Source organism: Podarcis cretensis, assembly GCF_951804945.1.
Source record: "Podarcis cretensis genome assembly, chromosome: 10".
NCBI lineage: Eukaryota > Metazoa > Chordata > Lepidosauria > Squamata > Lacertidae > Podarcis > Podarcis cretensis.
The window spans coordinates 55,853,921-55,879,979 of record NC_137179.1 but is presented as its reverse complement, the minus strand read 5'-3'; the positions used below and the strand labels follow the sequence as shown (position 1 = coordinate 55,879,979).

General features: G+C 43.9%; 1 protein-coding gene across 4 annotated transcripts in view; it reads right to left on the bottom strand.

Annotated features, from left to right (window-relative positions):
- The window catches only part of ST7 (suppression of tumorigenicity 7), a 96,593-nt gene that overhangs the window by 9,352 nt on the left and 61,182 nt on the right, over positions 1–26,059 (bottom strand). For all 4 annotated transcript variants that reach the window (XM_079994257.1, XM_079994258.1, XM_079994259.1 and 1 more), the window contains exons 4-11: positions 24,150–24,204; positions 22,734–22,849; positions 21,742–21,817; positions 18,822–18,976; positions 12,744–12,841; positions 6,605–6,719; positions 2,069–2,141; positions 506–608 (exon numbers count right to left, since the gene is read on the bottom strand). In XM_079994257.1, coding sequence (XP_079850383.1) covers positions 506–608; positions 2,069–2,141; positions 6,605–6,719; positions 12,744–12,841; positions 18,822–18,976; positions 21,742–21,817; positions 22,734–22,849; positions 24,150–24,204 — 791 coding nt within the window. The remainder of the gene's footprint in view (positions 1–505; positions 609–2,068; positions 2,142–6,604; positions 6,720–12,743; positions 12,842–18,821; positions 18,977–21,741; positions 21,818–22,733; positions 22,850–24,149; positions 24,205–26,059) is intronic.

Below are 26,059 nucleotides of genomic sequence, written 5' to 3'. Positions count from 1 at the left end.
GTGGCACACAAAAAACAGGTGTACTAAGAATAAGGGCAATTGCACAAGCGAAGCTGAGAGCTATGCTCAGTCTGAAATTCTGACTGTTGATAACATGGAAGAAAAAGTGGAAGGAAAGTAGTCAACTCGAGAGCTTGATTCTAGCTGATGTAAATGTGCAAAATGCTAAAGGAAATTTACCCCATCACTTGTGAAAATGGCTAAGGCGTAAGAAGACACTCCAAAAGAAGGTCTTCAAAGAGCAAGAGTATGAAACACACTGGAGAACTATTTATACAAGATCAAAAAAGGAGAAATCCTGAGGTTTAAAAAGAGGTTGATTTCAAGGTTTCGACAACTGTACTTGTTGCAGCAGTAACAAAGACAGAAGACTGTACACCCTGCCCATAAAACTGGGTGCCCTGTTGTACTATATTAAATCCCCAACCCTTCCTTGTTCACCTCCCATTCCAAGTTCATTTTGGCTTTTGTTTCAAACGGCCGCAGTAACTCATTATAAACTCACTTTTGGCACATGTGGATTAAATTCTACTGCTCTGTGAATAGCTTCTACTGCATTCATCTCTGCCGTACTTAGCCCTCGTCTTGAAGCTGCCTCTGGAGAAAATCTACACAGAACAAAGAAAACAGGAAGCATGGAGGTCAACTTCAGCACAAGTAAAAGCATCAGAGGAGCATCAATGTAGCAGGGGCCTTAGCGCTCTCCAATGGAAAAGCTGAGCAACCAAATGACACAGAGGCTACTGACTAAAAATCCCAGCAGAAGTCAAAAACACGTTTGCAACTTATCACGGCAAATGTATAAGCAGTCCAATTTCTTTTCTCTGTCTGCTAATCTAAATTTGCTTCATGTGCTTGTTTTTAAAAGCAGGACCAAAACCCCTCAAGGGAGGGGTGGAAAAAAAAATGCCAGTAAATTGTTCGAAATGGTGTTTTTTTTCTTTTTAATTGAAAAATACATTTTGGGAAGGCTTTAGAATTCTCGAAGCCACTGGGACAGCGACAGTAGCAGGTAATCTACTTTCAACTGTACCCGTTTCTAGTGGTGTGCTCATACTGTGGGCAAATATCATCTGCCCCAGTGAATGGAAGGCGGGGGGCGGGGAATACCCAGACCATGCAATCTCTTTCTCACCTCACACCCCATGGCTAACTCCATAGCTGAACTTGGCAGGCAGACACCACAGGGAAAGCTGTGACAAACCTAGCCCTGCCCTCCCAAGCTGGAGTCGCTGTGTAGGGAGGAAAGATGTTGCAGATGGTACTGGCGATCTACAGGACAAAAAAAAAAAGAACGAAAGGGAAAAAAATTACTTAGGTCTCGAAGTGCAAATACACTATAATCGCAAAGTCTCTGCAAAAAAATAAAAAAAGCAGGAAGGAAAGTGGTCTTTCCCATGCTGCTTTCTTCCCACCCTTTGGGCTGTGTTCTGAACCCGGGTAGCATGTGCATGACGTGACGCCTTCTGCTCGGGATTTGTGCGCTTCCACCTCTGAGCAGAATCTGGCTCTTAGGAGCTCATCCCGTAAGGTGCCAAGCACCCACGAACAGCTGAATCCCTGCATCTCTGACAGATATCTTTGATAGCAGCTTAAGAAGCAGAGTGTGAGTTGCTAAGCACCCTAGAAAGACACTCCTAAGGAAGCTTTTATGTTGCAGACTGAGATAATCCACTATTTGCCTGCCAGAAATACTTATACATTCACAATACTTGTCTCAAATAAATAATGTGCCCCGCACACAGTTATTCTGCTGGTAAGGATAAATTACATTTATAAAATTGTCACATTTTGTATACAAGAAGATGGCCAAGAGAACACCAGCTGTTTTTTAAAAAAACAAACAAATGACAGCAGTAATATGTAGGTAACCATTGTTGATGCTATCCATGCAGTATACAAATGTGATGTTCAAGTTGCCTCCATTATACAACATCAAATAAACATCACATGGCATGATAAAACATTTTCCTGCTAGTATGAATGGTCCTTCAGTAATGAAAAATGTTAAATGTCAGCCAAGTTTGCAGAGTAGAATTCTGGTGGACAGGTGTTCTTCTGGACTTACTTGTCAGAGACAGCTCTGGCTTTCAGCAGGGCAGCCGTGTAGCATATTGTGGCTGATTTTGGCAAACTTATATCTGTAGGGAAGAAAATGAAAATGAAAAAGCCTAAGTTTCTTTACGTTTAAAAAGCGCAACGGTGGTGGTAAAAGGGGAATCTATGAAGACATTTTCAATACGTTTTGTGAAATGTGGAAACTTATCTAGAACCACATTGAGGAAGGATTGGAACCAATTATCTCCTCTAAATTGGAATGCTTGGTAGAATAAAGTCAAAGCTGTATCTCTTAGTGTTAATGATTTTAACCCTCTGACAAACATTTACCGCTTGGGAGATGCACCTCTCAGATCATCTCTGAGAGGGGGTCAGCGTAGTGAGGAAGAGTTTTTAAACACAACTAATATGCAGTATTTTTAGGAAATAGGAACATGCAATACTGCAATGCCAAGCAAGGAAGAAACATCCAGGATTGTACCTGAACTTAACTAAGGCCGATACAGCTATGATGAACATGTTTGATATTCATTCATGCGTCTGTCACATTCATGTATGAAGTAGTGTCAAGGTCTACTTTATTTCATTTCGTAATTGCATCCTGGGAGACATCCCAAAGCAATTAACAATAAAAGTGTCAATTTAAAACAACGATAAAAACACAAAATGTATACTATTTTACTTAAAAGCATATAAACAATATATTAAAACATGTATGAAAAGAAGTTTTAAATAGCTAAAGGGGCATCTAAGTGAGGGAAATTGAACCTCCTTTTCTCTTCTACCCTCTTTGTGGTCCATCATCCCAGCAATGCCCCGAGGATTGGTAAGCCAGTCTGAAGCAACAGAATAAGCAGAGGTATCATGGGTAACAATTCTGCTTCCTTCATGCAGGCATGTTAGAAGAAGGCACACACTCTTGCCTCTCATGTTGACTGGGGGAAACACTTGAATAAACGAGCATGGCTGCCCCATTGCATCAACCTTGTTCTGTGTCTCAAGACTGCTTTCAGCTCAAATGCAAAGCCATGGAGAAAGAGAGCCAAACTACACCACAAACTTGCAGCTATATTCTCCTGGCTCAGCTCTAATGGCCCTGGGAATTGGATTCTCATGAGGATACTGAGAAGTGCCAATCAAGAGATCCCTAGCTAGTCTCCTGGAGAAAGTATTCTCAAGGTTCCTTGGAGTTCAACAGGAGACAATTACTGTTAAGTGGGTTTAAGTCTGAAGTGTTCTGTTGTCCCCAGAGAGCCAAAAGGGAGAGATCTATTGACTGACCTTTTCTCAGGTTGACCAAAATAGAATATGCTTAGCCAAACAGAGACCATTAATGGTTGGAAGAATTAGTCTTTGAATCATGCAAAGATTCATTTCACACATTACGCAGTTATGAATATATGCTTACTGCCACATATGCTTTGGCCAATTCCAGAACCCAGGACTTGGGTCTGTCTGTTTGTATGTATTTGACCAATGGATATCCTGCCCTTCTCAAACCCAGGGCAACTAACCAAGTAAAATGACTAACAGTATCAAGACCCTTAAAGCAATAGGGAAAACCTAGCTAAAAATCAGATATACAGAGAAAAGGAACAAAACATGGCAATAGCTAGAGAGAAACAAGCAGATGCCAAATTCAGTACTTGGGTCTCTAATACTAAACACAATACGTAAGTGTGGCAAGATTTCCACTCTCAAATAATTAGTAGAGATTAACAGTTACCACCAGCTCTCAACTTTAGAAGCATATGATCTGGTCAGGACTCCTGAGCCCCAATCCACCGGACTAGTGGTACTGGAAGTAGAGATGCTGGAAACTGATCCAGCTCCAAGCATTATGAACAGGTCTGAGCCAGAGTACCATCACATTCAGATCCTTCAGCCAGGGACTCTTGAAATTAAGAATATGTACTCGTGGAACCTGCAGTCCCCAAGGAACCTCCACACCAGAGCTCAAATTCTATGTCAACCCTTCAGCACAGGCAATGAGCCTAGAGGGGAAGATTAAGGAGATGTGAAGTGCTACTAAGCTGTAAGCCAGAGCCTTCCCTCTTTAAGGCTGTCCACTCCTTAGGGAAGTGGTCTGTGAGATCTTGCCCCGAAGACATAAAAGCCTTCTGTCTTCGTTGGAGAAGGTCTGGCTTCTTGTCGTGGCTAGGATAGGCCAGATACACATGGCGAACACATGCCACATTTTTACCTGTGCATGGCATGTACAGGTTATCACTTACCGGTACATCAAAACTCCCTGCAAGCATAAAACTAACACAGCAGGGTGAGAGAGAACCTTTTCACTTCATAAGCTAGTGTTCTACTTGCAGGTAGTTTTTACATGGCTCCGTATTCCACTGGCTAATCCAGTATTTCCCAAACTTGGGTCTCCAGCTGTTTTTGGACTACAACTCGCATCATTCCTTGCTAGCAGGTCAGTTGTGATGGGAACTGTAGTTCAAAAACAGCTGGAGAACCAAATTTGGGAAACATTGGGCTAGTCCACTTTGCTCAGCTTTAAAAGGTAAAGGTAAAAGGACCCCTGACCATTAGGTCCAGTCGTGGCCGACTCTGGGGTTGCGGTGCTCATCTCACTTTATTGACCGAGGGAGCCGGTGTACAGCTTCTGGGTCATGTGGCCAGCATGACTAAGTCGCTTCTGGCGAACCAGAGCAGCACACGGAAACGCAGTTTACCTTCCTGCTGGAGCGGTACCTATTTATCTGCTTGCACTTTGATGTGCTTTCAAACTGCTAGGTTGGCATGAGCTGGGACCGAACAAGGGGAGCTCACTCCGTTGCGGCGATTTGAACCGCCAACTTTCTGATCAGCAAGCCCTAGGCTCTGTGGTTAAGACCACAGCGCCACCCGCGTCCCTTGCTCAGCTTTACTGTACTATTAAAGCAAGAGGTGAAATCTTGTACTGTGATCAAAAGGACAGATAGATGCCTCCAAAAGTGGCAGAAAAGCAATCTCCACCATATCCCCCCAAGACTGTTTGGAAGATAGCGGAAGCCTCCAAAACCGCATGAATATTGTTATGAGAGGCTGCACAGCGAATTAGCAAAAATCACCTCTCCCTCTCTGCCAAAAGAAGAAGAAAATCCATTAGAAGCATCAACCATATCAAAGACTTCAAATAGAGGCACAACTGCATATGACCCAAAATGTTTAATCAACAGTTCCCTAGGAAACTGCTACACACGCCCTCTATTTTTTTGAATAAAAAGGAATCATTTGAAAGCCGAAAATCCTCCCTAATATTTCAATTTTCTCTGTGCTATTAAGGTCAGAAGTCAATTAATGGCACTCACTGTCAGAACACGCTCCCCCTTTGAGGTTAATGAATAACTTGCTCTCAATGCCATTAAAAATAGCTGCTTTAATGGCAAACCATCCAGTATTTTGCAGTATGGCCTGAGGGTCAGGGAGGTTTTCATTTGCCATGAATCCTGCAAATAGCTTATTTCTTCTGAGCAAAGCCATTCAGCAGCAACAACAGATGCATATTTAACCCAGAATTCTGCAGCAGTTAAGCCATCAACCCTAACCCCAAACCTCTTGCACATCTTTTTTATTTAGCAAGCTTGCATACAGAATCCTCACAAAAACTGCAGGAGGAAGAATCTGCGGTTTAAGACATTAGAAGAGAATAATACTGGAGCATCTCTTAAAACAAGTAAAGAGGCAGAAGCAGAAGAAGCTTGAAACATTTTATGTTCTTTGCCTGCCTGCAGTTTCCATGGTGAGCAGTTTCCAGGGCTGCAAACACTATAACCCTCTACTAATGGGAGGGAAAGATCTTCCTCCAAAATTGCATGCCCCCTCTAGGTATGACCTCCCAGAGCATTTCTGCCAACAGCAAAAGAGAGGCAAAAAATGCACTTTGGGTAGGAACTTTAGAGGTCTTAATTGTGCCAGAAGACAATATTTCTGAAAGGCCACAAGACACAGAGAAGTCGAGATGATTCATTGTCTGGGAATATTTTGCATCTCTGAGTTCACCCAAGAGTCAATCACACTGTTAAACAGCAAGAAAACGGGATAATGAGAGATAGGAGGCACTATGTATCCCAGAAGGGACCTGAGGGTCATTTAGTCCAACATGCTGCAGGAATCCTGCCCACAGCTGTCCCTGGGTTAGACAAGCCCACACAGATGCTTAGAAAGTTGAGGTAGCTTTAATCTGTTTTAGTTTTTAACTTTTGTATGTCTTTAAGGAGGGTTGTAATTTTTTAAAAATTATTATTATTTTACCTTTTTGTAAACCATTTTGTTTGTTTGTTTGTTTTACAACCAAGCGATGTATAAATTTCATGAAATAAATAAATGGTCCAGAACACATGGAATGATGGAGAAGCTTAAGAAAGTTTCACCTTATGTAGAATTGTTTCAGAACTACAGAAGGTGGCATTTGAAAGAAGATGGGATTTTCAAACTTTAAAGTGATTCTGTCACTGGAAGGTGCTCTCTCTTCCTCTCAATTTACACACACACACACACACACACACACACACACACACACACAATGTAAAGAGGTACTTTTGCTTACCATCATATTTTGCTAAAACTGCCTGAACATCTGCATATGCTTGTAACTCCAACAGAGCTTCCAGCAAATTTTCGTGGATGTTGAACATGCTGAGAAGAGGGAATTCCTTCATTAACTATAATAATAATAAAAAATAAAGAGAATAGGCTTAGATTTAGCATGGAATCCTGCAACACTGATATGAAAGCAACTGTAAACGACTGCTCTAAGGAAAACAAATTCAACAGTGCAATAATGATAAAAGTAAGTTAAAACTATAAAAACACTTAAAATGTCTACTGAAATAACAAAACAAATCTGCAGTAGATGTCAAGACATCCACCAGGGTGGGGTCCCGTCTGATTTCAACCGAGCCACCATACTGAATGTACAGTTCCTGGTGGGTACGAGCAGTGAATCTGAGCCACAGAGGACCATGTTATCTCCTTGTGTTTAATTCTTGTGTATGATCATATTCTGTGAGAGGGAACCTCCCAAAATCCAGGGGGGGGGGCCACACCAAACTACGCCCCAACATCCTCAAAAAAAATAAAGAGAAAAGAAATTGCTTTGTTCCAGATGCAGCAACTGTCAGGGAAAGGAAGAAAAATTTCTGCTTTCAGTTCAGGAGAGTCCATTCCCTCTCTCTCTAGCACTTCATTTTAAGGCAAACGCATGTAATCACTCAGTGTAGAAGCTGGAACAGGAACCATGCTTCATATACACTAGCTTAATCATGGTCTAGTGATTATTTCCTCCAAATAACCAAGTTAGATGGTTATCAAAATTACACCGGTTTTATAAAATGATTTACACGCCCCCCCCCCCAAAAAAAATAAAGGGTTAACTTTTGGTGCAAACACCTTTGATAACAAGTCAGCAGAACTTTGCTTGCAAATGCATACTTATTTTTCATTACACTTCACCTAGCAATCATTTTACATATATTAATATGACATTGCACTATAAGGTGGTTCACTATTAGAACAGGAATTGAATCTAGAGCACATATACATAAAGTTGGAAATAAGTGTTCGCTCTAGCATCATGCAAATAAATAAAGGTAAAGGGACCCCTGACCGTTGGGTCCAGTCATGACCGACTCTCGGGTTGCGGCGCTCATCTCCCTTTATTGGCCGAGGGAGCCGGCGTACAGCTTCTGGGTCATGTGGCCAGCATGACTAAGCTGCTTCTGGAGAACCAGAGCAGTGCACGGAAACACCGTTTACCTTCCCACCAGAGCCGTACCTATTTATCTACTTGCACTTTGACATGCTTTCGAACTGCTAGGTTGGCAGGAGCAGCGAACGAGCAACGGGATTCGAACAGCCAACCTTCTGATCGGCAAGTCCTAGGCTCTGTGGTTTAACCCACAGCACCACCCGCGCTATATAAAATAAATACTTGTGGGCTATTTGTTTCCGAGCCAACAAATAAAACAGAAGACTGACAACACATTAGAAACACATTACATGTTGACATTTATCTAGTTTGGGTTTGTTTGTTCTTTTGCTTTCTGACCAAATACGATTTCCACTCGCCCCTGTTACACAGTTTTGGGGTGATAGTCTTGGACATCAGACAACAGCAGAGAGACTGGACTGCGAGACAATGCAAATCAACAGCAGTCCTATCAGAAAAGTCTTAGGGCTAAATCATTTTGGGTTGTGACTGTGAAAGCGGCCATCACTTTACTCTCGGAATAAATGCAATCAGATGAAAGCAAGTGGGCAAACAAAACATTAACTCTAATGCATTTTCTCTTCCAGAGTGGAATTCTCCTTCAAAATGTTTGCAATAAATTACAAAGAAACACGGTAGGCTAGCACAGGATGAAAGGTAATGCAACTCAAGCACTTTTGTAAATTGACACAATAATGAGTTGCTCACTATATTTCTGTCTTTAAAACGTAAGGGAATATACATGTTACTGTGCCATTTACCTTGCCATTTATAGAAAGGTGAAAAATTACTTTGGGCTTTAGCATTGTAATCATTTTTCACCCATACGCTGGGCAAAATTAGGACTCCAGGTCTTGGGGATCTAGGTGTTCCACTGCCCCTGGTCTTGATATACAAATATTGATGGACCACAACACCTACCAATGGCCAGGCTGGCTGCGGATGCTGAGGATTGTAATTCAACAACATCTGAGGACCCTGATTGGGGAACTTCACCCTGTTGCCAGGGTCTCTATGCTGCTGCCATTCGGAAACCCAGCCAGATGGGTGGGGTATAAATAATAAATTATTATTATAAAACTGTGGGTGCGGCAATTTGGGTACATAGCCATGAAGGGGGGGGGGGTGAGGTATAACTGGTGCCCTGAGAAACTGATATCAGGGTTGCCAAGAGTGCAGAAGCTGAACACTGGGTTCTTTGCAATGTTCCCTGTTGAATGGGACCGGTGGCGGGCTTTGGGCTCTCAAATTCCAGGGGCAGCCTGTGCAGTGCTAAAATTTGAGGGCCCCCTCCCACCTCTTGTGCTCCATTCTGCAACATTGTTGTGGCCCCCCTTCCAGTGTGGCTTCACCGGTCGTGCTACCTTACAACCGCCTCTGATGGGATCCATTAAGGTTAACAGGAGGCACCTAGTGATGGCAACACGGTTATAACAGGACACATAATTCAGTCTCATTAAGGCCATTAGTAACCCCGGGATGCCTGGACTGGATCAATAGTTTTTACATCGCCTCTAGACACAATATAGGCAGAAAGGTAAGAGAATGAAAGTGCATTCATTAGGGTTGCCATACGTCCAGAATTTTCCAGACATGTCTTGGATTTTAATGGCGGAATCGGTAAAATGTCCTGGTTTTTTGTCAAGAGAACAAGGAAGTGTGTGTTTGAGTATCACTCATTTCCCCAAAAAAGCTCAACTAAGAGTATGTTTCCAGACCGATGAACAAAGCCTCAATGCTACAATTCCTAATGCTGTTGTCTCCATTTTGTTGCGGCTTAGCTTAAAAACACTGCCATACCTCCATTTTTCAGCACAGTACGTCACATATCGTTAAGGAGTAGCCACATTGTGACAAAAGCAGTTCGTTAAAATGGGGCAATGTCTGACAAGGAAGAGGTTGTTGCAGTTTTGTATCACAAAACTAATTAACTGTTGTTGTTGTTGTTGTTGTTATTTATACCCCACCCATCTGGCTGGGTTTCCCCAGCCACTCTGGGCGGTTTCCAACAAAAGATTAAAAATACATTAAAACATCAGTCATTAAAAACTTCCCTAAACAGGGCTGCCTTCAGATGTCTTCTAAACGTCAAATAGTTTTCTTTGACATCTGGTGGGAAAGCGTTCCACTGGGTGGGCGCCACTACCGAGAAGGCCCTCTGCCTGGTTTCCTGTAGCTTTGCTTCTCGCAGTGAGGGAACTGTCAGAAGGCCCTCAGCGCTGGACCTCAGTGTCTTGACAGAATGATGGGGGTGGAAAGACTCCTTCAGGTATACTGGGCCAAGGCCGTTTAGGGCTTTCAAGGTCAACACCAACACTTTGAATTGTGCTCGGAAACATACTGGGAGCCAACGTAGGTTTTTCAAGACCAGTGTTATGTGGTCTTGGCGGCCGCTCCCAGTCACCAGTCTAGCATTCTGGATTAGTTGTAGTTTCAGGGGCCACCTTCAAAGGTAGCCCCACATAGAGCGTGTTGTAGTCCGAGCGGGAGATAACTAGAGCATGCACCACTCTGGCGAGACAGTCAGTGGTTCTCAGCTCAGTCAGTAGAGCACAAGACTCTTAATCTCAGGGTTGTTATATATTGCCTTAAGCCTGGAAATGAGACTAACCATTGAGATCTTAAGTGCACTGGAAGGCTGCTTGCTGAATCCCTATTTTGTTTCCCAGAACATGTCAGCATTCACATGTTAGCACTTCTCCTGATATAGCCTTGGCTCTGGTGGGGGTAAATGCACACCTTCCTCCGATCTTTCAAACGAACTCATAGCCTCTGCCCTTCCTCCCAATGCTGTGATGTGGAAGGAAGCTGCAAAAATGGTTATTCATTGAACTGTGGGGGAGAGGGGTCCATCTTCCCATCTATGCCTGGGATGCAGAACTGGCAAGATAAAATTCATCTTTTTTTTCAAAAGTAGAAAATCTTGACTTGGCTGCGTGGGAACAAACAACTGAAGGAGTTAGAAGGCTCAAATGGCTGCCCCAAGATTCCTTTGTGTAGAAGGAGAAATCCTTTCTCAAGATGGAGAAATCCTCCCCATTAACGGCCATCTGTCAAGTTCGTGGTCCTAAGAATGCAGCTACATTTAGCTAGAGCTCAAGAGCGGCGGAATGTCCGACAGCTTCACAATGATGGAACTGAAGCTGTCACGTATGTTGGTAGTGAGCTAAATACGTGTAAAATCCAGGAAAATGGAATTAGACTGCAAAGACGGGGTGCCCATTTCCTGATAAGGTCTGCCCGTTTCACTACTGGTGCATATTTCCCTTGGGGCTACTATGCATGCACTTACATGCTGTACTAAGTATTGGCAAATGAACTAGAGTGCTGACAGCAACTGAGATAAGTAGAAAATTGTATCGCGGGAATGAGCTCAGGAAGGGAGGTCAAAGCATCAGCAATGTCATCAGCCTAATATAGCCTCTCTCTCCCCACCCCCACCCCCCAATAGGGAACAATGCTCGTTTTAGGATTCCTAATTAAAAATCTCTCTTTCTATATATTATGATACCATTTTTGTTGCATCCAGCACCGCACTTGCCTCTTTCCAAGTCATAAAGTAATTGCATCAGTTTCTGGTTTTGCCACATTTACTCTTGATAAGGGAATCGTCCCATTACATGCTGATCCTTTTAAAATAAATAATAACATTTGTCTGGTGGTTATGCCTCCCTCCCTTGTATCGGTGAAATCTGGGAGTACGGGGCTTATGTACTTACTTCCCCATTGACAATAAAAGGCAACATTCAAATCAGGAAACCCTGCACTTATTTGAAAGCAGGGTCTCCCTTACCCTGGGTGTAAGAGGACTGAAGTCCCCAAAACCCTGGGAACCATCCCTTGTTGGTCTAGCAGGCGCCAAACGACCAGAGTTGAAACCCAAACCTGCAAGGTAGTACAGCAGCCATCGCTGCTATAGTCCCACCAGTCTGGGCCAGGAGACTCCCAGAACCTTACCAGATACCCCTTGAGATTCACAGGAACAAGAGCTGGAAACCAGACTCATGCCCACAAAAATTACTCAGTAGCAGTTTGGCCAAGAAACAGGACCCAGTACCAAGGACTTTCCCCAGAAACCACATGAAGATTGAAGAGGTAGATTTGTTCAACATAATTAAAATAGAACTCATAGGCCACTGAAAAAATACAATTGCAGAATATTGCTAAGAATGTAAGAGAACACAATTGCAAAATGAAAGAAAAATAGCAAAGCTCATTTAGCAGAGTTCTAATACACAGCAAAGGATCAATGGACCCCACAGATGTCGGAAAAAGTGTACGGCAGCAGACAAGGGAATAGGGTAACTCCATACAATATGGCCTACCAGCTGAACCAAGTCTTCCTAGCCAATCAGAAGACTCCCCATTTGTAAATTTCCAAAACCTAAGTGTGACCATGCCATCTCATAGCTGAGTCATCCCTTCCAATTGACAAGCCACTATTGTGGTCTTGAAGATGCAGCGCTGTCAAATGACATGGCATGAGATCATCTTCCAATTAGTGGGAAAGAACTAAAGGCCAACGTTTACCCAGAGGTCTTGAGTAAAGGAGCCATCTTTGCAGGCAAGGCCCAAACTGAAAAACCAAGGTATCAAACTCACTAGAAAACTTTCGATATTCAGGGTAAGGGAGTGGGGATCTCCCAGGTCAGACCCTTTACATGCAGTGAGGCAGTAGGAGAGGAGCAGAAAGTGAAAAGAGGGAATAAAAAGCAAGTCCAATAGAGGCAGTGTTGGGATATTTTCTTAGGGGCCTTATGCATTTCACATGAGCTCAAGAAGGTCTTCCACTCTCATCATGCAGGGAACTATGAAGCTGGGGATAATGTCGGGAAGGATCCGCACAAAGAATCAATGCTGGAATAGGTATTTTAAGTGTCACGGTTATGCTCAAAGGACAGGCATAGTGAGCATCCTATCTATGCTTTTTGGACTGCGCATGGTAATAAGACAAATATGAACACAAATCCAAACTCACATCTCTCATCATTTTCACAGCTTCCCTGGTCCTCCCCAGCTTTCTTGTACACATTGCCAGCCTCCTCTTAATGTAGACTAATACATTAGTGTCCCGTCCTGGGGAGAGAGAGGGAGAGAGAAGGAAAGAGAGAGAGAAAGAAGGAGGGGGGAGGTTTTAAGAGGATGAGTGTTTGCAGAAACAGACAGAACAAAGGTTCCATTTAACATCCTCAAAGTGTAAGGTATAATCTTTCCTTTGAATTCTTATTGCTGAATACCAAAGATATGTGGAAGGAAGCAATAAAAAGTACATAGACCAAGAACCCTCCGTATTAAGTTACAAAGATCTAGAGTTGGAACCTGCCCGACAATAGTAGGATTAGTCAAGAAGTACACCTATAAAAAAAATGTGAGGGTTTTTCTTTAGCCCTCAATTCTACGGTATACTGTTAACAATTCTAATTACCAATACAAGAAGAACTTACATGCATGCCAAAATTATGCAGACTTCTATACCTTGCCTCACTTAGGCAAGTGTTTATCGTCCTGACTCTGAAAAGGTTTCCATTTCTGATGAAGTTTAGCTACACATGATTGCAGTGTGAATGACCCTATTGCTGTTGCAGGTTGCTTTCTGTAAAGCTGAATCCAAATTTATTTATTTATTGAATTTGTTATGCTGCCCTTCCTCCCAAAGGAGTCCAGGGCTATCCACATCACCATGCAATTTAAAGAGTTCTGGTAAGAGGAGAGATGCTTTCAGCTACCAGCTTCAATTCAGCCACCCCTCCAGGGCATTCTTTCTACACTGTAAACAGCCGATTGCCGCTCTTAAGAGTTCAGCCACACATAGCAGCACTGGAAAAGCCATTTGAATTTGAATTTCCCTTCTGTGCAATGGCATTCTATGCATCACAAGCTGAGTCTGTTCAGTACCATGGAGAGAATCCCTTCTCTCTCTCTTTTTGCACACTGTCAACAGCACACTTTCAGAAGCAGTAGCATGTAAATACTGATTATGTGAGCACCAGAGCTTGCAAGACAGGGGGCTTATAGCAAGACAGGGGTGCAATGATCACAACAGATGGCCTGCAGCCATGAAGCACCCCACCTCGTGGCCACGAGAACAAGCCCCATTGAAGGATGAACCATGCAGTGAATGCCTAATATAAAATAAGAAGGCCACACCAACAAATGATTTCAACAAAACAAAACAAAAACCCTCATGTCTCTATGGGGCTGGCTTGTTGCACAAGACTTCAAGAAGGAGGAGGGTGAATGGGACATGCAAGTAGGATTGCTGCTGCTCAGGACCCCAACTATTCCATTCCAGCCCCCTCCAGGTTTTCCCGTTGACCATCTCCCATCCCCAAAGTTGGTCAACATTCCATAGTCATTGATAACATTCATTTTGGGGAGGTTTTGGGGGGAAAGGGGGGGCCCCAGTACAGTTTTTCTTTTAAACATGATAGCTTTATTTTTATTTATTATTATTATTATTATTATTTATTATTATTATTATTATTATTGTTTCTGCAAGCTTTGGGGTCCCTCCAAGCCTGCCAATACCACACACGTGAATGAGTTATGGCTACATGATTGACAGCACTCACAGCTTGAGCAATAGACATGATGTGAGGTCTTTTCTCGTGGGACTTAACAAAGAGACACTTGTTATTCAACACTACACAGGGGGTACCTAGAAACTTATGGTCTTTCCCCATCCCAGCCATCCTCCTTCAGCCAGCCTAGAGGATGAAAAGGGGCAGGGGTGGAGAAACCATGAAAACTTTGGTGTATAGATTGGACTCTGCAGCCTTGGTAGACCAGGTGAGGCATGCAGCGTTCAGGTCTGCCTGCCTCCAAAGGGTGCCTCTGCAACTGAAAAATCCTTCAGGTATTCCAAGCAGTCAAATTCCTACACACACACACACACACACACTATTAAGCAGAAAAATTTTCTGCCTCTGGTAGAAATGTGTGAATATAAACATGCTGAACTCTTCCTTCACACTGAATTTACCCAGTTCCTTGTGATATCATAGTTATTCACAAACATTAATAGAAACAAATTTCAGCACTGATCGTTTAACAAAGAAGAAATCAGGATTTTTTTCTCTTTTCAAATACTTTTTTGAGAATGAGGCATCATACCCTTTCTTTAGTTGTAATATGCCCTCTTTTAAGGACTGAACACACACCTGTTGTGTTGCCATACATTGGCCTAATGTATCCTACTTGTCAACCAAATATTTGCAGATTATGGTCCTCACGTTTTAAAGTCTCTTCTAATCACAACAAGATATAAGCCAAAAGCATTCAGAATACATACAAATTATCCCAAAGCCATGACTGTACTTTCCAGACAGATTAAGCAACAGGTCTGACTTTCAAAGAGAAAATAAATAAGGCAGGAGAGGGAATTCCTTCAGCTGTAGTTCATATTAAGTAACCACTTGTTTCTAGAATGGTTTCTCAGTATTTAATAAAGGGCTCATTAGCCACATCTGTTTTCAACATGGTTATATATAACATAATTAGATTGGTCTGTCCTCCAAGCTGTGTTATAGTGACTCAAGGAATGGTCAACATGAAGTCAACAAAAGCTTCTATTCAAGACATTCTAAAATGGTCTTGGGCTGTAACCCTATCTACATTTACCTGAGAGTAGGTCCCACTGAATTCAATAGCACTTACGTCTGAGTAGACATGCATAGGATTACACAGTTATTTACAGAATTTGAGGCTTTTCATCATTTTCTGGAATACAAAATCATTTCCCTTGGTTGAATTTAAGAAAGCCAAGTTACAAACACTTTCACCCTGCCAGTCTCTGTGTTATCAGGAACAATTTGCATGGAATAGATAGAAACAGGAGGTTGGGAGGTGTCAAAAGGATATTCTAAAACAAGATCCTCTGCAGGATCCATTTAATGGGCTGATGGAAGATCATCTAGCTTGTTGAGTGCCTCAAAAGCAGGTAAGGAACAAATAGCAGTTCAACAGTAATTTTACCAACATCTGGCTAGATTTGTCATGACAATCACTTCTGGGTTCTGCTGTGTTTAAAATGTCTATTGGGAAGAGATTTCTCTCTCTCTCTGCCTCACAGATGCCACATGCAAAGAGGCCCTCAGATGTTTCCTGGACTTTTTAATCCTAAAATCTTCCATGATAAGATCTTTTGTACCACCCAACATATCTGGAATTATCATGGGGTAAACTCGACTGGCTGCCAGGCCCATTGTAGAACTTCTTTCCCTGTCCAACTCCTAACCTTTTCATCTGCGCTCAATACACACATTCCATTTCATTTTCTGCCTGAGATCACTGTGCCTGAAATGAGAAGCCATCCTTATCAGTGAGCCCAATAGGGTCATCACCCACATTTTTGTGAAATTTGAGCATTCTGTTTTATAGACATGCTGCTGATTGCTTGAATCAATCCTCTACGCTGTTATTTCCATGTTGCCCCAATGGGAGGCTCCTCACTCTAAAAAACACATTTCATTTTGGGGAATATGTCGTGAATAAACATTTCCTGGAACACGCTAGCTAGGTAAACAGCTTATGGAAATGCAGAAACATCAAATCTTATTGGGAGTGGGGCAACGTTCACACTTCTTTCCCACACTAAGTGGAAAAGTGACCTTCAAAATTATTGCATTGTTTCAGGCTCCTGTTTCCTAAACTTCAGCAGGTTAAATAAGCTGATCTCTTACAGCTTCTTTCCAAATTTGGCAATGATTATTCCAGGTAACTTGTTGCACTCATTTAAAAGTATCCTTTTGAACACAAATAGCCACAACTGGACGATACACGTCTTTGTTCAATGGTACTAATGCTTCCTGGTACTTCTTGGCCACCCCAAGATAAATTGCTTTGCACAGACTATGCATTTGATTTCCCCCAAAGAATCCTGAAAACTGCAGTTTATCCTTCACTGACATACAGTTCCCATGATTCTATGGGGAAAGTCAGGTGCATCAAATGTATGGTTGTGTGCACAGTACTCCCAATAACTGCACTTACACACACACACACACACACACACACACACACACACACAAAATTAAACTTATTTTATTATACCATACATGTGACTTCCATCCCTCCCCTTCCAAGGTTCATTTAAATTCCCCTCCGTTCCTGCATATTTTGATATATCCATCGAATTCCATTTTCCTACCTTACATCACTTCAATATTTATTACACCATTTAATTCCAATAACTGCATTTCCATCAGTAGCAGATGCCTCACATTTATGGAGTGCAGAAGTAGGGAAATGGATCCCTAACTCCCTCACAGCCTGCTGGCCAACTCTGAAAGCTGAGTGGGACCACACACCTGTCAATAACCTGATGTCATAATGACATCATCAGTTGACCGCTGCCCCTTCAAAGGGGTTCGCTGCAACCTCTGACCAGCAGTTACAGGGAGCCCCTTTTACGGAGGACAAGAAACAAACCTTTTCAATTATTTTTAATTAAAGCTAAAATTCTCAAGAATAGGAATACTGTGTTCAGTGCTGTTTCTGGGGAGAACCGTGGTATATAACACACAACCCTGTGACAAAGTGCTATAGTGGGGTAGGAGAGCTAAAAAATAAAAATAATTCACATCTGGCAACCAATGTGCCACTTGCAAATAAAGAAGATTTGGGATTGAAATACTGCTCAGTCATCGAACTCATTGAGAAACCTAACCCTAACATCACATGGCAAGAATGAGGATAGTCCTCTGACCCCACAGAACACTCAGAAATCGCTGGAGGAGGAATGGTGTACAAACAGCATGTAAATCTTTTACGTGAAATGCAAGTTTGAGAGGGGTAACTAGGTGTGTTAGGAGAGCTAAAAAAAAATGCTGATATATTTCACATGTGGCAAACCAATACGCTTCTTTGGTTTCAGATGGTGCATGGGTAAAAAGGTAAAGGTAAAGGTACCCCTGCCCGTACGGGCCAGTCTTGACAGACTCTAGGGTTGTGCGCCCATCTCACTTAAGAGGCCAGGGGCCAGCGCTGTCCGGAGACACTTCCGGGTCACGTGGCCAGCGTGACGAAGCTGCTCGGGCGAGCCAGCACCAGCACAGCACACGGAAACGCCGTTTACCTTCCCGCTATAAAGCGGTACCTATTTATCTACTTGCACTTAGGGGTGCTTTCGAACTGCTAGGTGGGCAGGAGCAGGGACTGAAAGATGGGAGCTCACCCCGCCGAGGGGATTCGAACCGCCGACCATGCGATCGGCAAGCCCTAGACGCTGAGGTTTTACCCACAGCGCCACCCGCGTCCCTAAATACAGTCATGCCTCGGGTTAAATATGCTTAAGGTTGAGCGCTTTCGGGTTGTGCTCCACGGTGACCCGTTTACCTTCCCGCTGGTAAGCGGTCCCTATTTATCTACTTGCGCCCAGGGGTGCTTTCGAACTGCTAGGTTGGCAGGCGCTGGGACCAAGCAGCGGGAGCGCACCCCGCCGCAGGGATTCGAACCGCCGACCTTTCGATCGGCAAGTCCTAGGCGCTGAGGCTTTAACCCACAGCGCCACCTGCGTCCCCTGGTGCATGGGTAGAGGAGCCTAAAAAGCCAAAGGCACAAATTTTCATGGCCCTATAGCGGCTATGGTGACTCATTTACTGAAGTAATGCATTTAGCATTCACTCTGAAAGTGTATACAGTGGTACCTTGGTTCTTGAACTTAATCCATTCTGGGGGTCCGTTTAACTCCCAAAACCATTCGAAAACCAAGACGCAGCTTCCGACTGGCTGCAGGAGCTTCCTGTACTCAAGCGGAAGCTGCATCAGATGTTGGCTTCCGAAAAACGTTCGCAAACTGGAACACTTACTTCCGGGTTTGTGGCATTTGGGAGCTGATTTGTTCCGACAACTAAGCCGTTCAAGAACCAAGGTACCACTGTACTCGATTCTGACCAAACAGCCTCCTAGAATCGAGTAAACACTTCCATAGGCAACGGTGGCCAGATGTGAAATATGTCGGCGTTGTTTTCAGTTCTCCTACCCCACTACTAGCAACTATTTGTCTCTTGAAAGGTCTCGGGACTTTTAGTTGAAGAGAGAAGAGAGATTAGCTTACTGTGTTGAGCTTCGTACTGGGCACCATGATGCTGCAGCTGTTGGCTACGCCTGTAGCAGCCTTCGCCAGCCTTCAGAGCCTGTTTGAACAACTTCTCTGCTTCCACAATAGTTGTTGCTTCCTCTTCTGCCAACAGAATATAGGCAGTGGCACACCTGTCAGCGAAACAACAGAAACAATCATTAGTAAGACAAACTAGGAAAGGCAAAAGCATTTTCTAGGCTATATCCAATTAACACGTAGCTTTTGCCTGTCAATTGTGACCATTAGGTCCAGTCGCGAACGACTCTGGGGTTGCAGCGCTCATCTCGCTTTATTGGCCGAGGGAGCCAGCGTACAGCTTCCGGGTCATGTGGCCAGCATGACTAAGCCACTTCTGGGGAACCAGAGCAGTGCACGGAAATGCCGTTTACCTTCCCGCCAGAGCGGTACCTATTCATCTACTTGCACTTCTGATGTTCTTTCGAACTGCTAGGTTGGAAGGAGCAGGGACCAAGCAACGGGAGCTCACCCCGTCACGGGGATTCGAACCACCGACCTTCTGATCGGCAAGCCCTAGGCTTTGTAGTTTAACCCACAGCGCCACCCGGGTCCCAATTTGTGATAGGAAACACGCCTGCAATTTGATATGTTCATGGAGGCTCTCTGAAGCATCTGCTATGCTGCGGTCTATTAGTGCTACTCCATTCACTTCACTGGAGGAGAACAATTCGGCAAGGTATGTGCGAAGCCACCCAGCCACTGAAGCCAATGGCAGGAGCAGCAACAGACTGCAACCCAGACCTCTGCATGAACAAGGGACCCCTGTTCCTGATAATGGAGACCGCAGCCTGAAAGTTTCATTTGAACTGGGCAGGACCTGGAGCCATGGCTTCTTCTCCCAAATAGAGATCTTACCACAAGTAGCTGTCTGAAATGCAGGTTCTATGTGACACAAGTAAGGGTGTGATCCATGCTATAATAATAATAAATGCTATTTTTTTATTTATACCCCACCCTTCCCAGTTCAGAAAACCAGGCTCAGGGCGGCTAACAACCAATTTAAAACACTTAATTGTAAAAGCAGCATAAGATACGGTATAAAAACATGAATAACAATGAAATTCAAAGTTCAGAAATCAATTTGGCGGAAATCCATCTAATAAGCTTTAGATAGTCACCAGGGCTAACTGGCTGAATTGGTCCTACTTGGGCCAGTGAGGAGGCCAGGGGAGAATTAGCTGTGGTGTCTCAGAGCGGGTAATCTTCATAAAAGGGGAGAGGGGGGAATAAAAGATCAGGCTGAATTCAACTTAAAGGCCAGGTGGAATAGCTCTGTCTTACAGGCCCGACGGAAGGAGGTTAAATCCTGCAGGGCCCTAGTCTCATGGGACAGAGGATTCCACCAGGTCGGAGCCATCACTGAAAAGGCCCTGGCGGAGGATAGTCTGACTTCCTTAGGGCCTGGGACCTCTAAATTATGGTTATTCATGGACCTTAAGGTCCTCTGCGGGGCATACCAGGAGAGGCGGTCCCATAAATATGCAAACCACACTATCACCAGGCCAGAAATCCCAGGCATACAAAGCTGGGACTCGTGATATGGCACAGTCCAGCAAGCTGTGCAGCATATGCAATAACTGTTGTGGCCAGTCAGATCCACTGCAATAGGTCCTGGCCAAATATAGTGTCTACGTGAAGCTCCATTCGTTCCGTGACTCAGCAGACCAGAGCGGCTGGTATGCAAAGCCCCAGTAAGGAGGCAAGGAGCCACTGTCCAGACACACAGCACATGTAAAGTTCTGCAAAGCAAAATTCTGTGCAGGATTGTGTTCCAAATAAATAACTGGCAATACATCGCTGGATCAGAGTAGGCCACTATTTTTAACTTGAAACATTCGGAATGGAGCCCAGAAAATACAAAAACAATTGAATGCATATTTTATTTTAAAGGAATAACAAAGTCCATATTTGAAATAAATAGGCCTCAGTATTAGCAGAATTTCTCCTGTTCTTAGGTAAAGGTAAAGGGACCCCTGACCATTAGGTCCAGTCATGGCCAACTCTGGGGTTGTGGCGCTCATCTCGCTTTATTGGCCGAGGGAGCCAGCGTACAGCTTCCGGGTCATGTGGCCAGCATGACTAAGCCACTTCTGGAGAACCAGAGCAGCGCACGGAAACGCCGTTTATCTTCCCGCCGGAGCGGTACCTATTTATCTACTTGCACTTTGACGTACTTTCGAACTGCTAGGTTGGCAGGAGCAGGGACCGAGCAACGGGAGCTCACCCCCTTGCGGGGATTTGAACCGCCGACCTTCTGATCAGCAAGTCCTAGGTTCTGTGGTTTAACCCACAGCGTCACCCTGCTCTTATTTCTCTACTAAAAACTACTTTGCCATGCAAGCATCAGCAGTTAGCACCAACAGATAAAAGAAGAAAGAAGAATTATAGGTCCTTCTCTATTGCCCATCGTTTGGAAATTTAGAGAACAACCTCACTTTGTACCTCACCCTCCCAAAGATAAGAAATTAGCATGAGCAGTCTAGATCAGGGGTGGGGATAATCTTTCAATCTGAAGGCAGTGTTTCGTCATTAGGGAATCTTCTGGGGGCCACATGGAGGCTGAGGCCAGAGGCAAAAAGAGGGTGGCTTTCACTCTTTTTTTTCACAGAAGGCTGCATCACAGCCACTCACAAAATCGAGAGGTTGCTACACCGTCCTCCATCCTTCTCAACAAACAAGAGGCAATATCACAGTTCAATAAGACATTAAGGTACCCAAGGAGAGCATGGAACAGGGCCATTGAAATGCATGGCTGGGGAGAGTTCTAGGGGCCAAATAAGGGGCTTGGAGGGCCACATTTGGTCCCCAAGGCTGTAAGTTTCCCACCCCTGATCATGATCAAGCAAAAACATTTTCAAACGACTGTTGATATACTTACTCATTTAACTCTAAGGCTTCGTGCGCTGCAGAAATTCTGGCCTGCGGATTTCTCTCCCTCCACGCTTTTTGCATTACTGTTGAGCAAAGTATTTAAAAATAAATAAAAATAGAGGTGGTGATTTGACAGGATGCAACTGTAGTCAAGCATTCCGTTGGGGCATTTTATCAGGCAAATGTCTCGACGCACCTTCTCTCCAAACCTCAGATTTACTCTTTTAATGTGTCCAGAAAAAGAGGAACCTTACATCTGTGTAGTCAATGTTAAAGGAAACTACAGGAAAATGTGCCAAGAATGGTTTGCTCAGAAATCAACAATGGAAACCAGATTTGGCAAGTGGGCAGGACAAACCATCTGTCGATCAACTTATCTCGGATGATGGGCAGGTAGGGTGCCCTGCCCACCTGCCAAAGTCCCTTGAACATTGATTTGCCCTGTGCTCATCTCCTTTCTGCAGTGATTGGCTGTGTGGCTGAGCTCCCCCCACATCTGATCCAGCTACATCTCTACTTCCTGACGTCACACTGGATATATGGGGAAAGTGGGTGAGGTTTGGGGAAAATGGCCTCGCAGGCCAAATCGGGATCTGTGCTGGTCCAAATCAGGCCTGCAGACCACAAGCCCCCATCTCTTGTACTACAGCAGAGTTTCCCAAACTTGGGTCTCCAGCTGTTTTTGGACTACAACTCCCATCACTCCCAGCTAGCAAGACCAGTGGTCAGGGATGATGGGAACTGACTGCTTCTGGACAATCTGCGTATGCTCTGCTATATTCAGCAGGTTCTAACTAAGATCCTTCTACACACTCACACTTCAAATCTGAAGTGCTGAGAACTGTAATTTAGACAAGCACTCCAAGCAAGCAGTTTAGACACAAGCAAAGACAACAGTTTGGTGATCCGAGACACCTTGTCCCTATTTTCTTGGAAGTAAACTTTGCTATTCACTCCAAGTCATACGTTTCCAAGCACACTTATTAGTAAACTCCTTACTGGCATCTGCAGGCCTTAAGTGGTCCGTATCGCACGTGAAGAACGTCTGGTGATCTTGCGCTGAAAGATTCATATCGTAGTATGTCAGAGGTTCCCTTCCTGTCACCCAGGTATACCTGGAGAGAGTATAAAAGAGAGTACAAGAAATAGCAGAAGCCGCCATCACAAATTCATCGGAAGTTCTTCCCCATGGGCCATTCCAAATTCCAAATCTTCTCATACCCTTTTCATCCTACTGGATATACCAAGCACTCTTCAACCTACCGAAATGGGTGCCCATCAGACCTCTCCCCCTGCTTCTCACAGCTCTGCTCCCAAAGGTTTTTTCTAGGCTGGAATTTGTCCCTAAACCACAAATATTGCCTCCCGCTTACCTGGATGGAGAATGTGTGTGTGTGTGTGTGTGTGTGAGAGAGAGAGAGAGAGAGAGAGAGAGAGAGAGAGAATATCTTTGCATTTCCTTCTGGGCAACCTTCAGAAGGAAGGGGGGTGAGTAGGACCAGAAGCAAAAGCAGGTGAATCAGTGAATAAAAATTCAACCTTTGTACAGTAGGCTAGTTTCTACATACACTCAAGACCCCCTGTATATCCTCTATCCAGGCAAGTGAGAGTCATTGTCAGAATTCAAGGATGCATTCCAGCCAGGCAAAAAATACTCAAGGAGGCAGATTTAGGGCAATGCCCCCCCCCACCGCACAGGGCACCCAGCTCAGAAGGTGCTTTCCTGCTTCCTTCCCAAAGGCATGAGGACTCTGACAAGGTCCTAAAGTCATCCCACTTCCTTCCAAAGCCTAGTTAGTGCTTTCCCAGCTTCAGGAAGGAGGTGGGAGGCCTCTAGGAGCCAGTCAGGACCCTCATATGCCTCCTTCCCAAAGCCCAGCATCTCACTTATCTGGGTTTGGGAAGGCAGTGTGAGGACTTGACTGGGTGGTGTCAAATTTTGGCCTTGCACATCGCGCCATATTACCAAGGTCTGCCCCTGATGTTTAGCAAGGGGTGTGGTTTAGGAAAAGAGGGAGTGGCTATGGAGAGAGCTGGGGGGGTGTCCCATGGACTGGATAAAGAGGTCTGGAGTTGTTGCACTTTTGACCCACTAGGCCCACGGCTCTCCACCCTAGGGGAAATGCAGCTTTCAGGCTAAAAAAAAAAGGGGTTTCTGGCCCTGTACTAAGCCATGGTTTAGTGTTAAGTGTGAATGCATATAATAATTATAATAATAATTTATTATTTGTACCACGCCCATCTGGATGGGTTACCCCAGCCACTCCGGGTGGCTTCCAACAAGGATTAAAAATACAATATATGTGAAACCTGTCCACTGTGCTGCTCGGATAAGGCCCCAAGTCCTTCTGTGACAATGAACGAGTGCTCAAAAGTGGCTACTGTGCTTGAATGACAATTCTGTGCAGCACTTACCGGTTATATTCAGCTCCTCTAAACAGGTTTAGTGGATTTCGCCAGACTTTGCATTCTGTAACAATGGAAAAATATATACGCCTTCTAATTACCAGTTAATGCTACTGTTTATTTGAAAACAAAATTGCCTTCAAATTAAGTCATTCCAGGTGCATTCCAAACATCTAAAAGAATACCAGGCGAATATACAGGTGGTATCTAACAGATGGGCGCCATTGGAGGGCCTGTGATTTGCCCACAGTATATACATCTGGAGTGCTTCTGTGATCCAATGAATTATTAGTACGTATACGAACAAATGAAGCTGAATCAGACCACTGTTCCATCAGTCCTTGCATTGTCTGCTTTGATGGCGACAGTCCTCCCAAGATTTCAGAAACAGATTGTTCACAGCCCTCCTATTTCTAACTGTAAAATGGCCCAGAAGGCAGTTGTCGCCAGCAATGTTCTGCTCCCAAAACTAAAGACTATGTTGCGGGACATATAGATTTGTATGTCTGAATAACCTGCCCAGTACAAGTAGTATTACCTAGAAGAGGGAAATAGCAGGTGCTGGAAATTCATCTACCTTCAGCAGAAAGTGTGTGTAAATTAATTAGTATGCTAATTTATAAGAATCATGAGATTGTTGTAGAGGGGGTTTATTAGAGTTCCCACAGTTTTTGACTGGGACTCATGGCAGTTAAATAAGAGTTTGGGGAGCGATGTATGTGTAGATGTGATTTATATCGTATTGACTTTCCTGGCTTATAGATATAAACATGTGGCACTATAGCCAGTGGTCGGGGGGGGGGGGGGAATGATTACCTGAGCTCCCACCACTGGTGGTGTTGCAGTTTATTTGTTGTTGCAAATGCACTCGTAGGAAAAGCATGGATATCTTTTGTTATGATGGCACTTTTTGGGGGGTAGGATAGGGAATACATATTATACATACCTACGGGACTGCCTCTCCTGGTATGCCCCGCAGAGGACCAAATGACAACACTTTGGAGATCCCAGGTCGCAAGGTGGTTAGATTGGTCTCAACTAGGGCCAGGGCCTTTTCAGTACTGGCCCCGACTTGGTGGAACGCTCTGTCAAGAGATTAGGGCCCTGCAGGACTTGACATCTTTCCACAGGGCCTGCAAGACACAGCTGTTCCACCTGGCCTTTGGTTTGGACTCAGCCTAACCCTTATGTTTCACTCCCCTTACCGTTTTGATCTATGGGCTACTTTTAAAATGAGGCTGCATTTTAAATTGCATTTTAACCTGTATTTAAAATTGGTTTCTTTCCCCCTATTATGTTTTTATTGTAATTTTACTGGTGTTAGCCGCCCTGAGCCCGGCTCTGGCCAGGGAGGGCAGGGTATACATAATTTTTTTTTATCATTATTATTATTATTATTAGCCAGAACAGCTAAAATATATTCTAAAGCCTGACACCAGGATGAAGTAACACTAGGAGCAGATTCAACTGGGGAAAAGTCGACTTGGTGAATAAATTCATTCCTAAAACCACTCATGTTTCAATTTCTTTTTAAGTCAACTGCTAACACTGTTCCATTTCAAAGTCAAAAATGAAAGCTTGCAGGTGAGAAGATATGCAGCTAATCGTTTGCTCTAGGTGGCTTCTGAAGTGATATGCTATTCGAGTTCTTGCAAAGTTGTTCCGCTTCCTCTGCCAGAATAAAACAAGCTACAAATCGATGGGAGGCAGTAACTCACTTCCCCTAGGGAGCCACTGGCTGAAGGACCCCAAGATGCCTCTGAGATCAGCATCCATACCTGAAGGCTGGAACATGAGCGATAATAGAACACTTAAAACAAAACAAAACAAAAGAATCCAGGACATTGCAGGTTTGCTGTCAATAGTAATAAACATAACCCATGATCATTCTTGCATTTTAAAAGGACATACTATTATAG